General features: G+C 35.1%; 2 protein-coding genes across 7 annotated transcripts in view; one reads left to right on the top strand and one right to left on the bottom strand.

Annotated features, from left to right (window-relative positions):
• Positions 1–9,409, top strand: part of LOC130899263 (uncharacterized) — a 354,925-nt gene extending 345,516 nt beyond the window's left edge. For 4 of the 6 annotated variants that reach the window (XM_057809059.1, XM_057809060.1, XM_057809062.1 and 1 more), the window contains 5 exons: positions 6,454–6,656; positions 7,145–7,502; positions 7,566–7,776; positions 7,845–8,082; positions 8,141–9,409. In XM_057809059.1, the coding sequence (XP_057665042.1) occupies positions 6,454–6,656; positions 7,145–7,502; positions 7,566–7,776; positions 7,845–8,082; positions 8,141–9,280 (2,150 nt within the window). In that variant the 3' untranslated portion in view covers positions 9,281–9,409. Of the gene's footprint in view, positions 1–6,453; positions 6,657–7,144; positions 7,777–7,844; positions 8,083–8,140 lie in introns of all 6 variants that reach the window. The other 2 variants (XM_057809061.1, XM_057809057.1) reach the window with 1 other exon arrangement.
• Positions 9,410–10,855: 1,446 nt separating this feature from the next.
• On the bottom strand, positions 10,856–13,102 carry LOC130899633 (trypsin-like). The gene is made up of 3 exons (XM_057809703.1): positions 12,622–13,102; positions 11,341–11,626; positions 10,856–11,288 (listed from the first exon to the last, which is right to left on the bottom strand). The coding sequence occupies exons 1-3, from the start codon at positions 13,100–13,102 to the stop codon at positions 11,024–11,026; spliced, it is 1,032 nt and encodes a 343-aa protein (XP_057665686.1). The 3' UTR covers positions 10,856–11,023.
• Between the last annotated feature and the right edge of the window lie 236 nt (positions 13,103–13,338).

The following is a 13,338-nucleotide window of genomic DNA, read 5'->3' as shown; positions in this document are numbered from 1 at the left end:
CTGTACCCAAGTTTATTGTTTTTTTTTTGTATAAACTATTATATTAATCAGTTAATCACTTTTCAAAATGAAGGTTTTCACTGGTTAAGTTAGATTAGGTTAGGTTACGAAACTGGAAATCAGTAAGTGACGCAGATTGCTAAATAAACTACAGTTAAATATAAGAAAAAAATTTAGTACGATGAAATTTATAATGTCAGATATAATTGTTTACTATTTACGTCAAAACTATAATTTTTTTTTAAAAAAAAACTCGATATTTTCTCGGAAGAATGCTCTTTAATACTATATGCAAACAATCAACTTGTTTGTCCTACATATTTTATATTGAATAATGAGTTTAAAGCATTATTTGTTATAAAATTATTGATTTTCTTCAAAATTTGATAATATTTCAACTCCTCGACGTATTTTATACTCAAATGATTGGAAAAGCGTTTGGGGATGAAAAATAATTGACAGGACTACAGATCCTGCGTATAAGGTGACTGTTAGACTCCAAAAAATTGAATTTTCGTCCGAAAATTGTCAACTATAAATTCATTTTTCCGTCACTTTTCTCACTCGATCGTTAAAGACTACAATAACAAGAGTTTTACCCACTTCTTGTATTTTGAAATAAAAAAGAGACCATTGAACAAGTTGGTATGCGGTAAAAGCGTTGTTTGATTTGTATTGTTCGAAATAAGTGCCCGACAGATGTAAAGAGTTGATGTATAAAATGTGAACACAGGATTAAAATCAAACATTGATTCTGCGGCGTTATGAAATTATTTAGCCCGAAGCTACGTCGTGTATACAATAAGCTTCGCGAAGTTGATTAACTTTATGTTTGCTTAGAGCGATATAATGAACAATAAATTATTCATACGTCTGTTTTTAAATAGAAGGTGTACCCGTCAAGAATTCGGAAATTTTTTTGGACTACTGCTAAGTTTTGAATAACTTTTGCACTATACAGGGTGTCCCGCGACGAGTTAAAACTATAAAGTCGACTGTAACTTTGTTATTTCAAATGAAACACCCTATATATTAATACATTTTTGAAATCTACGTAGAATTTTAGTATACTTTTGTCTAAAAACTTTTTTCGAAAAATGCATACTTTTTGAATTATTAATTTTTTTGTAAAACATTTCAACCTTGCAGACCCTTATAAATTATTTTTTTACGAAGATACCCTTGAAGATATGAAAATGTTTTTTGTTCGGTTGCATTAAGCAAAGTTAGACGTATTTTAATCTATGTTGTAAAACTTTTGATTTTATACAGGGTGCGTATAAAAAGTGTTCAAAGTTTAACTTCATAAATATCAAATTTTTTAATTTTTTTAAATAGAACCACTCGGTTTTTTCTATTTTAATGCATTCAGGAGTAAAAATAGGGCAAATTCATGTATATTTTCCTACACCTAAACCGTTATCCAGATATTTAATGTTTTCTGTAAATTTTTAGAGATGCAGGTGTGGATTAAATTTTATTTTGACCCTATGATAAAAAAACTAAGGAATAAAAAAAAATTTTTCTTTTTTTTTGTTAAGGCCTGTTAAAAAATCAAATTAATTTGTATTTACTAATCATATTCCAACTTTTAATCGTTTCCGAGATATTTGAGGTTATAAATTATTATTGAACTTTTTATGTATACTTTTAGTAGGCTTTGTAATAAATAACATTTAATATTAACGATAAGGTTTATATATGAAAAATATACATGAATTTTTTACCACTGAATGCATTAAAATAGAAAAAACCGGGTGGTTCTATTTTAAAAAAATAAAAAAATTGATATTTATGAAGTTAAACTTTGAACACTTTTTATACACACCCTGTATAAAATAAGAAAATTTTCAACATAGATTCAAATACGTCTGATCTTGCTAAAAGCGACCGAACAGAAAACATTTTCATACCTTTAAGGGTATCTTCGTTAAAAAATAATTAATAAGGGTCTGCAACGGTTAAATTTTTTACAAAATAATTAATAACTTAAAAAGTATGTATTTTTCGAAAAAAGTTTTTAGACAAAAGTATACTAAAATTTTACGTAGATTTCAAAAATGTATTAATATATAGGGTGTTCTATTTAAAAAAATAAAAATAATTGATATTTATGAAGTTAAACTTTGAACACTTTTTATACACACCCTGTATAAAATAAGAAAATTTTCAACATAGATTCAAATACGTCTGATCTTGCTAAAAGCGACCGAACAGAAAACATTCTCATACCTTTAAGGGTATCTTCGTTAAAAAATAATTAATAAGGGTCTGCAACGGTTAAATTTTTTACAAAATAATTAATAACTTAAAAAGTATGTATTTTTCGAAAAAAGTTTTTAGACAAAAGTATACTAAAATTTTACGTAGATTTCAAAAATGTATTAATATATAGGGTGTTCTATTTAAAAAAATAAAAATAATTGATATTTATGAAGTTAAACTTTGAACACTTTTTATACACACCCTGTATAAAATAAGAAAATTTTCAACATAGATTCAAATACGTCTGATCTTGCTAAAAGCGACCGAACAGAAAACATTTTCATACCTTTAAGGGTATCTTCGTTAAAAAATAATTAATAAGGGTCTGCAACGGTTAAATTTTTTACAAAATAATTAATAACTTAAAAAGTATGTATTTTTCGAAAAAAGTTTTTAGACAAAAGTATACTAAAATTTTACGTAGATTTCAAAAATGTATCAATATATAGGGTGTTCTATTTAAAATAACAAAATTACAGTCGAAAATATTTTATTATAAGTATTTTGTCATATAACTTTTGATACCCGTATGACGAATTTTATAATTCCCACTTTTGCTTGAAAAGTGTTTTGCGGAGGATAACGGATATTTTGGCACCACATTTTCCATGATATACAGCTAACTCTAAATAACTTTCGCGACTCGAGGTCTGAGAAGTTATATTAGACAACCCCAAGTTACAGAACATTTTAGAACTAACTAATTAAAATTGATATGAAAAATGGTGATTCTAGTGAAAAATAAAATAAATTTCGTTTTTTTTTTGATCACTCAGTATAACTACAAGAGTTGTAATTCGATGGTATTAACGTCCACAAGTTTTAAAACATCTTGCAGGACTGCATGCGCTTATTTGAATATTAAAAAAGCCTCAACAAGCACCCTTCCTTCATAATAACTCACCCCTTCCTATTAAAATATTAATTAACAATAAATAATAAATATCTTATTATTCACATCGATGATATTGAACGCCTCGGGTTGGACTTGAGCTTGGTAAAGATGGACAGGATATTACCGACGAAGGATAAAGGGAGCGGTTTTAGTATGGAAGATGACGGCTGCGTTTTACAAGTTTGATGGGTTTCAGGAACTCAAAATTAACAAAGTTTCTTTAATGGGTTACAAGGTAATTTGTAATGTATACCTAAACGTCAGGATGTTTTCATTAAAGGTCAGATTCGTTATAACAAGACATTCGGTAGTACAATGTAATGATTTTATTGAAGATATTACTTATTTCCCGTTTTATACATCATTTTACACGTGAAAAATAATCTTAAAAAACAAACAGATTGTCATTTCCTTGGTACTAGTCTAGAATCGAAAAATCTAATTCCATTTCCTTCATCTTGTAAGCCTCCTATCGTATCTTTAAATGCTGTTTCATTACAACAATTCTTAACGATGTTATGTCAAATGTAATTGTTTCATATTTACGTCAAAACTATAATTTTTTTTTTTAAAAAAAACTCGATATTTTCTCGGAAGAATGCTCTTTAATACTATATGGAAACAATCAACTTGTTTGTCCTACATATCACATGTAAATTTTGAGTCGCGGCTTGATTATGTGTTATATGAATTCGACTGGAGTTATACAACGTATTTTCATTAGTTTTTTGGTGTGAGAACGCATTAAAAACACGCCATTTACGAAATGAATTCGGTAGTAAATACCTTAGTACATTTGATGTATTTAAAATCGTTCAAATATGGCCGCGAAACCGTCGAAATTGAGTAAACTTAATTTGGAGAGCCTTTGGAGCCTTATGTAGAGTTCCTTCTGAAGATTTGAATAAAATGTGTAACTTTTAAAAGTATTTTCGTAAATATATAAATGCGTCGGAGCGTTTTTCTCGTCCAACATAAAAAAACGTCTTCTAAATTATCAACTTTCGGCGACAACTTGAAAAAAAAAAAAGTTATCGGAAAAAATCCCATAGTTCCCCGCAGAAATCCCATTAGTTTCTTGTTGAAAAGAAAGTTGTAGACAAACAGCGCTGTTAACACCAATCACCATGTCGCAAATAAACATCCTCGTGAAGTGTTTTTCTTTAGGCCAGAACTTTTAGAGTTTCTAAAACTAAACTAAACTAGAACTTCGTATATTCGTATATTATATATTATTATAAAAATTATTATAGATTCGAATGCTCCCCTTCAATATACTCCCTTCCCCACCCACACCACATACCTTTCCATACGTTTTTTCCATTGATCTAAACAGTGCTGGAAGTCTTCTTTGGTGAGGACCTTCAGGAGCTCTGCCATTTTTTCCTTTACAGCTTCCATCGAATCAAATCGGGTCCGTTTCGAAGCAGATCTTTCTTTTAAGGAAATCTGATCGGACTCATGGACGATTTGCACACACAATTTGGTTGATTTTGGTCACTGTTTCCGGAATTGAAACAATCACAGAGCGATCTGGACGCTGGTCATCTTCAGTGCTCTCACTAAAACACTTACCCACTCAAAACTAGATAGAGAATTGTCCCCATAGACCTCTTGCAACAATTTATAACACTCAGTCGGAGTTTTTTCCAATTTAACACGTTCTTTCCAAACCGCCAACGCACAAATACTTTAATAGTGACGGAAACGTGTTTTGGGACGAGATATTTGGATATCCCAAACGTCTAGAGCGCCCTCTGTGAGCGCGGTCTCGTTATTTAATAACCGTACCTCGTATATTCAATATAGAATCGGTCAAATTAAATTTTACGTTTGGCGAAACCGGCCTACAATGGATTGCAAATAAACATATCGTCTGAAGGTGCGAAGTTTTTCTAAAAGTTTTTCCTACTGGAGCGGAAAAGATAAACGACAAATTCGGCACCGGAACAAACAAGCCAGATCATTTTTCTTTATCAGCCGTGACGACAAAGAACTTGAATATAGTTTCGAATGAAATATCGTTGGAAACAGGCACCTCAATTACTGACTCGCATTCATTATTCATACAAAGAGAGAAAAGTTGAGGAAGGATTTTTTATTATTCCGAAACGCATTAATTTTATTTAAGACATTCGATGAATAAGTTTTTTGTTTTTAGTGAACTTCAAATATTTTGAAAAAAAGGTGATACCGCGTCTAGGATATTTGGGGTTTCGTTCGAGCCACCCATTTTCCAGATAAAGAGGGTCGAAGAAAAAAAAATTACACACATAAATTGTCAATAGTTGCGGCAAAATCTATAATATTTTTCTCCAACGCCCTTTATATTGATTACGGATTATTTTATGACACCCCAAATACGTTTCAGTTTTCTATCTATCCTAGATACCGAATCACCTTTTTTTTTTTTTTGAAACACCCCATAAATTTTTATATTTTAAAATCAGTAAAATAGTTAATTAACGTTAACTCAGAGATTTACAGTTTTTGACGTCGAGCCTAAAGCCGGGAACTACCCCTGCAGTTGAGTTTCAAATAAGGTCTTTCTAAAATCCAAAACCATATCAATTATTAACCAATTTTGAAGACCACCGCCTCCCATATGCTGATTGTATGATTTGGTCGAGGTACTTTTATTTTAGCACCGCTTCAACGACTAATTCTTTTCAGTACCTCAATATTCGTCGTTCACTTCTTCGCCAGCTTCATTTTCCAATCTCCGGTCATGGGTTTCCACAGCTTCGGCTTCATCCGCCTCTCGGCACTTCCGAATCACCAAGACCTAGAATATCATCGTCATGTGCGCGTTTGTATAAATCTCGCCTCGGATCCCGGTGTAAATATATGACAAACAATTTAATTAAAAAAAAATAGGATTTATGAACATAAAACAATCTGTTCGTGGCGTGAATAGGATTAAAGATTTGTACGGATAAATATGGTGAAATGTGAATATTGACGGCAGATAAAATACGTTTCACTCTTCTGTCGACGCATTTGCTGGCGATTGAGAAAAAAAAAAACAAAAACACTAGTCCGTCTATTCGAAGAAGTTTATTGGTTCTAATATGTTCGTGTCCAGACTAACGTTTTCCCTTGACAGATAAGAGGATTTTCTAGCGGAGAGAAAAGGACTTAAAGGAGATGTGTTATTGTGTATATCATTAAGGACATAAGGGCGGAAATAAGGGATTATCATACATACTACACACAAAATTAGAATCACAGTTTTCAAGAATTATTTTTATTCAATTTTAATATAGTTAACGAAGTTTTATGTTTGTTTTCAGATTGTCTACACCTGCAGCTGTACAGAGATTCTAAAGACAGATATAAACAGGGTCAAACGAAAGCTTCGCTATCTCTGGAACACTTTTTGGGATTGGAGACTGGTTTTACGTTAGATAAAGAATCAAATACCGTAGCTATTTTATGTCAAGATGTCGTCGTCGTCCTAGCATTCGACAATCGGGAAAGACTTATGCAATGGCAGGTACGTATTCCGTATCCATATTAGTATTAGATCAGAAAACAATCCGACGAAGCTAAATCTAGCGAATAGGGTGCACGAGGTACCACACCAAACTTTAATTTATTAATTTTTGGCCATTGCAATAACCGATCTGTGAGCTTCAAGAAACAACACGTCCTTCTTAACTCAATGAGGGCGTTTTTTTCTTAATTTCTTCGCTTAAACCAAGTTAATCAATGAAAATTATCCCAAAAACCTGACGCAATAATTTGGCCTGCAGATGATACAGGCTTTGTCTTCTTTGGAGCCGATTCGTCCTTCTCAGTCCATTGTTTCGGATGTGAATATATGATCCGACGATTCATCCTTCGTTATGAATTACCAAACACTCGATGGAAACGTCTTCACGACGCTACACCATTATGAACAAAGTCGAGGATCTTCTTCAACATTTCTGGAGTCGTCACCTTATTTGGTCGACCAATTATTAATATCTGTTTTCTTTATAGGTGAAATTGAGTTCGCACCTCAACGACGGTCCCCATTTTTTAGTCTTAGTGTCTTCCGCTCCACCAAAGTCCAGATTGCCTCCGGGTCCGGCTCGGTTACACGTCCAAGAAAGGGGATTCTGCCTAACAACTGGGGTTCCTCCCAGAGTAGCTGGTCAGTGGCTTATTAGTAATTTAAGAAGATATGGGGTAGTTGAGGGAAGGTTTTGCTTCGAGGGTGGTTCGAGATGTATAAAAGGTGAAGGGCTATACGTATTACTCACCGATCAAGGTGAAGAAATAACATCAACGTTGAAAGCAGCTTCTGTAGGTAATTTACATTCGTCGAGAAGAAGACCCGTATCGAGAAATATGTCAGGTAAATACGAAACTTATCGATCGATAAATAATATACTATCCGATATTTGTTTATTATTTTTAGTGATGGATAGTCCACGTCGAGGTCCTATGCGAGCAACCGGAGGTATTGGTTTAGAATTAAGTGAAACGTCGCTTCTTTCTAGAGCAGATTCACCTTATACTGATATGGAAAGTAACTACGGCTGTGGGGATAGTATATCACACGATGGTTGGGGTCCGCCGCCGATAGAAAGATGCATGAGTTGCATTAGTAAATTAGGAGCCATGTCTCGGTAATTACACCTTAACGAAACGGTTTAGGTTTCTTCGTTAAATTAACTCAATTTCGTTTTTTCTTTAGATCTTCGACCGCCACTATAACCATGGGAGCTCCGCCCTGCTGGGAGCATACTTGCGATCGTCATTCAATCAGCAGCAGCTCGGATAGTAGTGGTTGGAGTCAAGCAGTTACCAAACCACCAGCGAGACCTCCGAAACCGGGTACTACATCACCGTCGCCGAAAAAACCGGCAGCGCCACCTCCTCAACCGTCCTACGATAATTACGACATTCCTAAAATGCCATTTCCAGTGCCAGTGGTAAATAAAAGTTTTAATATAAAAAATCGATAATATTAACGGTATATTATTATTACAGGAACTTAAAGGAGACGACCACTACGACACTCCTAGGAAGCTGAAAGAATGCATACAAGGTTTCGGTTTTGATACCGTTCAAAAGCCTTGCGGTTGTATAGTGCGTATACGTCAACCGGAACCGGAACGACCTTGTGTTTGTCAACGTTTAATGTCCTGCTGGTCGGGTACAGAAGACGTACACGCCATATACGCCACAATCGATTATTCCAAGAAAACCCAACGCCAACAACCGGTGGCTACCGTTGCTAATTACGCGAATTTAGCCCCGATGCCGACCGTAACCACGACGGCTGCGCAACTTACTACCAATTACGAAAACATGGAATTTGCTCAAACTCTCCAATTATACGAAAATAGTAAAGAATTGGCCGAAAAAGCAAAGAGTTTATGCGCTAAATGCGGACACGCTCAAGAAGACTACCTCATGATGGAACCTTCCAACAAACCGTCACAGCCTCATCCGGGATACATTCCGATGTCTCCGGCGGTAAAGCAACGATTAGGAAAAGTTTTATCTAATAGTAATCCGAATCTCGGTCCGGCGCCGGATCGTTCTATCAAACCATCCGGTTCGTCGATGCTCCAAGGTACAATCTACCAGAGGAAACAATTATTGGACAACGTCGATAATTTGGATATTAAAAGGAGAAGATCTAATTCAGCCGATTCGTCGACAGGTCGATTCGAACCCGAACCGGAACCGGAAACGTCGCCGTGCCATTGTACCACCGCCATAGCCGTCAGACGATCGTCTTCAGTTCCTTGTAAATCTAATAGAGACTCGTCCAGCTCGAACGATTCGGGTGTATTCGAATTACCGAGAAAACAGCAGATATGTGCTAATCAAACGTTACCGAGACGATCGAAATCTTCGGATCCTCTCAGAGATTTAACCTTCCAATTCACCAAAACCGAAACCAAATCGGCTAGTGCCGAAGCGGAAGTTCCGGTTTGTCCTTCGGGTTCGACGAGTAGCGGGACTTCGGACATGTCGGATTATTTCGAGACTCTCTCCCTATCGTCTCACAGCTCTAGCGACGCTCCTCCACCACCGAGTTGCACTTTGAGGCCGAGATCCGGGAACGAATATTTGAGCATGCAGCGACTTATCGCTCCGGTTCCAGAGGAGCGACATTAAACTAGTCTATTTAGAAGCAATAAAAATTGATAGGATCTAGTACAATTTACATATTACTAATATTATCTTATGTCTGTAATCTTTTCCTGTATAAAGGTATTTACTTTATAAATAAATTATTCAAATCAATCGCAGATTCATTTACTTCCCAAAAAAAAAAAATCCCCGTTTCCTCAGATGGCAAGCGTAAAGTTAATTAAAGTTTGTAGAAATCTCCATGTACCCAACAAAGTAGAAAACATTGAAACGGATGCTATTGAATTTACTACCAACAAATAGGTGGCGCTGGTTGTACACATTTTTATTTTATTTGAATATTTAACTACAGATGGCGCTCGTAAAGTGAATTAAAGTTTGTAGAAATCTCCATGTACCCAATAAAGTAGAAAACATTGAAACGGATGCTATTGAATTTACTACCAACAAATAGGTGGCGCTGGTTGTACACATTTTTATTTTATTTGAATATTTAACTACAGATGGCGCTCGTAAAGTGAATTAAAGTTTGTAGAAATCTCCATGTACCCAACAAAGTAGAAAACATTGAAACGGATGCTATTGAATTTACTACCAACAAATAGGTGGCGCTGGTTGTACACATTTTTATTTTATTTGAATATTTAACTACAGATGGCGCTCGTAAAGTGAATTAAAGTTTGTAGAAATCTCCATGTACCCAATAAAGTAGAAAACATTGAAACGGATGCTATTGAATTTACTACCAACAAATAGGTGGCGCTGGTTGTACACATTTTTATTTTATTTGAATATTTAACTACAGATGGCGCTCGTAAAGTGAATTAAAGTTTGTAGAAATCTCCATGTACCCAACAAAGTAGAAAACATTGAAACGGATGCTATTGAATTTACTACCAACAAATAGGTGGCGCTGGTTGTACACATTTTTATTTTATTTGAATATTTAACTACAGATGGCGCTCGTAAAGTGAATTAAAGTTTGTAGAAATCTCCATGTACCCAATAAAGTAGAAAACATTGAAACGGATGCTATTGAATTTACTACCAACAAATAGGTGGCGCTGGTTGTACACATTTTTATTTTATTTGAATATTTAACTACAGATGGCGCTCGTAAAGTGAATTAAAGTTTGTAGAAATCTCCATGTACCCAACAAAGTAGAAAACATTGAAACGGATGCTATTGAATTTACTACCAACAAATAGGTGGCGCTGGTTGTACACATTTTTATTTTATTTGAATATTTAACTACAGATGGCGCTCGTAAAGTGAATTAAAGTTTGTAGGAATCTCTATTTTCTTGACAAAGTAGAAAACATAGAGACGGACGCTACCGATGGCGGTCGTGAGGTAAACTGTAGTTTGCAGAAATCTTTGCTATGGAATTTGCTACTAACAAATTGGTGTCGCTGGTTACACACGTCAGTACTAATATATAATTATGCAGGAGAATAATTTTAATAATTACATCATCGGTACTGTTTGTTTCAAGACCGTAACTTGTAAACTTTTCTAAAAAGTTATAAACGTGATGATTCTGGATCATATTACAAAATGGTTGGTTTAAAAAGAGTATATATTGAATAAAAATCATCGAAATTCACATAAATTTTATTCTTAATACAAATAATTTACCTATATAAGTTTAAAGTTAGTACTACTCACATATCAACACAAGCGTCATCTGAGATCGATATATTTTTTTTTAAATAATTAATGACTAGTTCCAATTATACAAAATGTATTTTTCCGTTTTTGTTTTACTAAAGATCAACACCTAAATCGTTTGCGCAGTCTTTTATCCAAGGTAAGAAACTCGAAACTCTCGTATAAACTCCCGGTTTATTTTTCTTCGCGCATCCTTCTCCCCAAGATACGATTCCCGTTACCTCCATTTTCCCTTCGATTTCGCAAACTAAAGGACCGCCGGAATCTCCACTACAAGCGTCGATTCCTCCTTTCAAATAACCAGCGCACAACATAGAGTCTAAGATTTGTTGGGATTTGCCTCCGTAAATAGCTTTCAATCTAAAAAATAAATCGCAGAATTCGCGACTTGAATCAATTCGATGTTACTCACCTGCACGTATCCAAGGATATGACCGGTACAGCGGCTACTTTCAAAATTAACGAACTGGTATCGACGTCGTTGGGATCGACGGCTCCCCATCCAGATACTTCACACCAAGTTCCAGACGGCGGGGAATCGTCAGAGAAACAGGCTGGTTTAACGAACTGATTGAAATCGAAGCCCGGCTCTTCTACTAATAATACAGCCAGATCGTGTGAATAGGCTCCCAGCTTCCTGAAGTCTGGATGCGGGATGAATTTTTCTACTCGAAGAGTTTGTTCATGAGGAGACGATCCTATAAGAAAAACAGTCGATAGACAGAGGATAATTTGATCAAATATCACTCAAATGTATATGGTAGATTGTATCGAAAAATTTGAAGACTATGGTGTTGGTATTTTTTCTAATTTCTTCATCTCGAATCCTCAGATGATAAAGAAAAATAATCAGAAATTATCAAATGTATCAAATGCAATCGGTGGTAACACGAAAAGGCTTTCAGATCTCTGTGACTTATGAGGATGGATCCAGAAGTACCTGGCCTCACTTAAAGATGGTGGTAGTTGTTTTGAAAAAATACAAGAATATGTTTCAAGTTTGAAGACGTCGCGTTGTTTTGTATTTCTTTGGTAGCCATACGAATAGTTTTAATGAATGCGTAAACCATGAAACAATGAATTTACTTCAATTTGAAAAGCATATAAAAACTTGACTAGATTCTACTCCGGGTTAAACTGCTCCTTCGTTATCAACAGTACGATATTGGGTAGCGGAGTTTCGACGAGACCGTGCGATCTGCAAAGACCAGCAACCAAGTGGTTGAAGAAAATTCACTCCCGACATAAAAGTCAAGAGAAACGGCTTATCGAAAGCGCTGATACCCTGTGCAAGCTCAAGTTCCACGTATCTATAAACTCCGCATCTATTTTTCCCAATTCCATGTTGCCATTAGATACAAAACAGACGGTTGGAATTAATCATTTTGAAAATATTTATATGGAATCGACTCCATACAATTTTTTTGTGGAGAAAATAAAAGTTTTTTGAGTTCTCTAAACTGAGCTTGTAAGCTGTAAGCTCATTGGAATGGAATGGAATGGAAAACTTGATTACTTGATATATTGTTGAATCAATTTTAATTTAAATTTTTTTAATAAAAAGTTGTTGATATATCCTTCTGAAAATGGTGAAAATTGGTACGAATCGCAAAAATTTGTTTGTTTGTTTTGTCAAAACATGTTTGGGGTTGTTGAAATGTTTATAAGCATAATTAATTATGTTGAAACTCACCTGGAAAGCCGTGCGCTCCAGCGACAGCTCTCAATCCATCGTTGTAGCAATGCGCTGCCGATAAAACCAATCTTCGACTAATCAAAGCTCCCCCACAATAATGTTTATCGTCGATAACCCTTAGATCGATCTGCCAGGGTATAGCCCCTATCGGGGGCTCTTGTCCTCCGACCACCTTAGGTTGCCGATCTGGTTTCCATTGAAAACTTCTTTTGCCGCACGAACTATCCGAATCGGCCGCTAATTCATCGTTGGATTTATTTTGCGTTTGCGACGAGAGGAGGTTGAAATGAAAGCTGTCGAGACGCACGCCGCCGCCTACTATGATCAAGAGAAAAAAATCAACGAATGCGCACAGAAGTTTCATGGCGATAGAACTCGATGTTTGGACGGCCAGGTATCTTTTTATGGCTGGGGATTGTCCCACTCTACTGCCGAAATTCAATGTTATTGTTGTGATACTCGAGAAGTTCATGTCCATTTCGCGATGCACTTGCATTTATTTTAGTAATGGAGCTAATTTTAAACGCGTACCATATTTAAAAGTATACTCGCTGTCCAAAATGACGGACACAATTGTCTCCTCCATTTTGTTTTCGATTTTAATCTTTCTTTAGTCAAAAATTTGAGTTACGTTCGACCTCTATTATAATAAATTGGAACGAAGCAACAAGTAGAAACGTTTGCATGAAATAAAAGTGGAAAAATTGATGGAAA

Source organism: Diorhabda carinulata, chromosome 11, assembly GCF_026250575.1.
Source record: "Diorhabda carinulata isolate Delta chromosome 11, icDioCari1.1, whole genome shotgun sequence".
In the NCBI taxonomy this organism is placed as follows: Eukaryota; Metazoa; Arthropoda; class Insecta; order Coleoptera; family Chrysomelidae; genus Diorhabda; species Diorhabda carinulata.
This window is presented reverse-complemented; position numbering and strand designations above follow the sequence as displayed.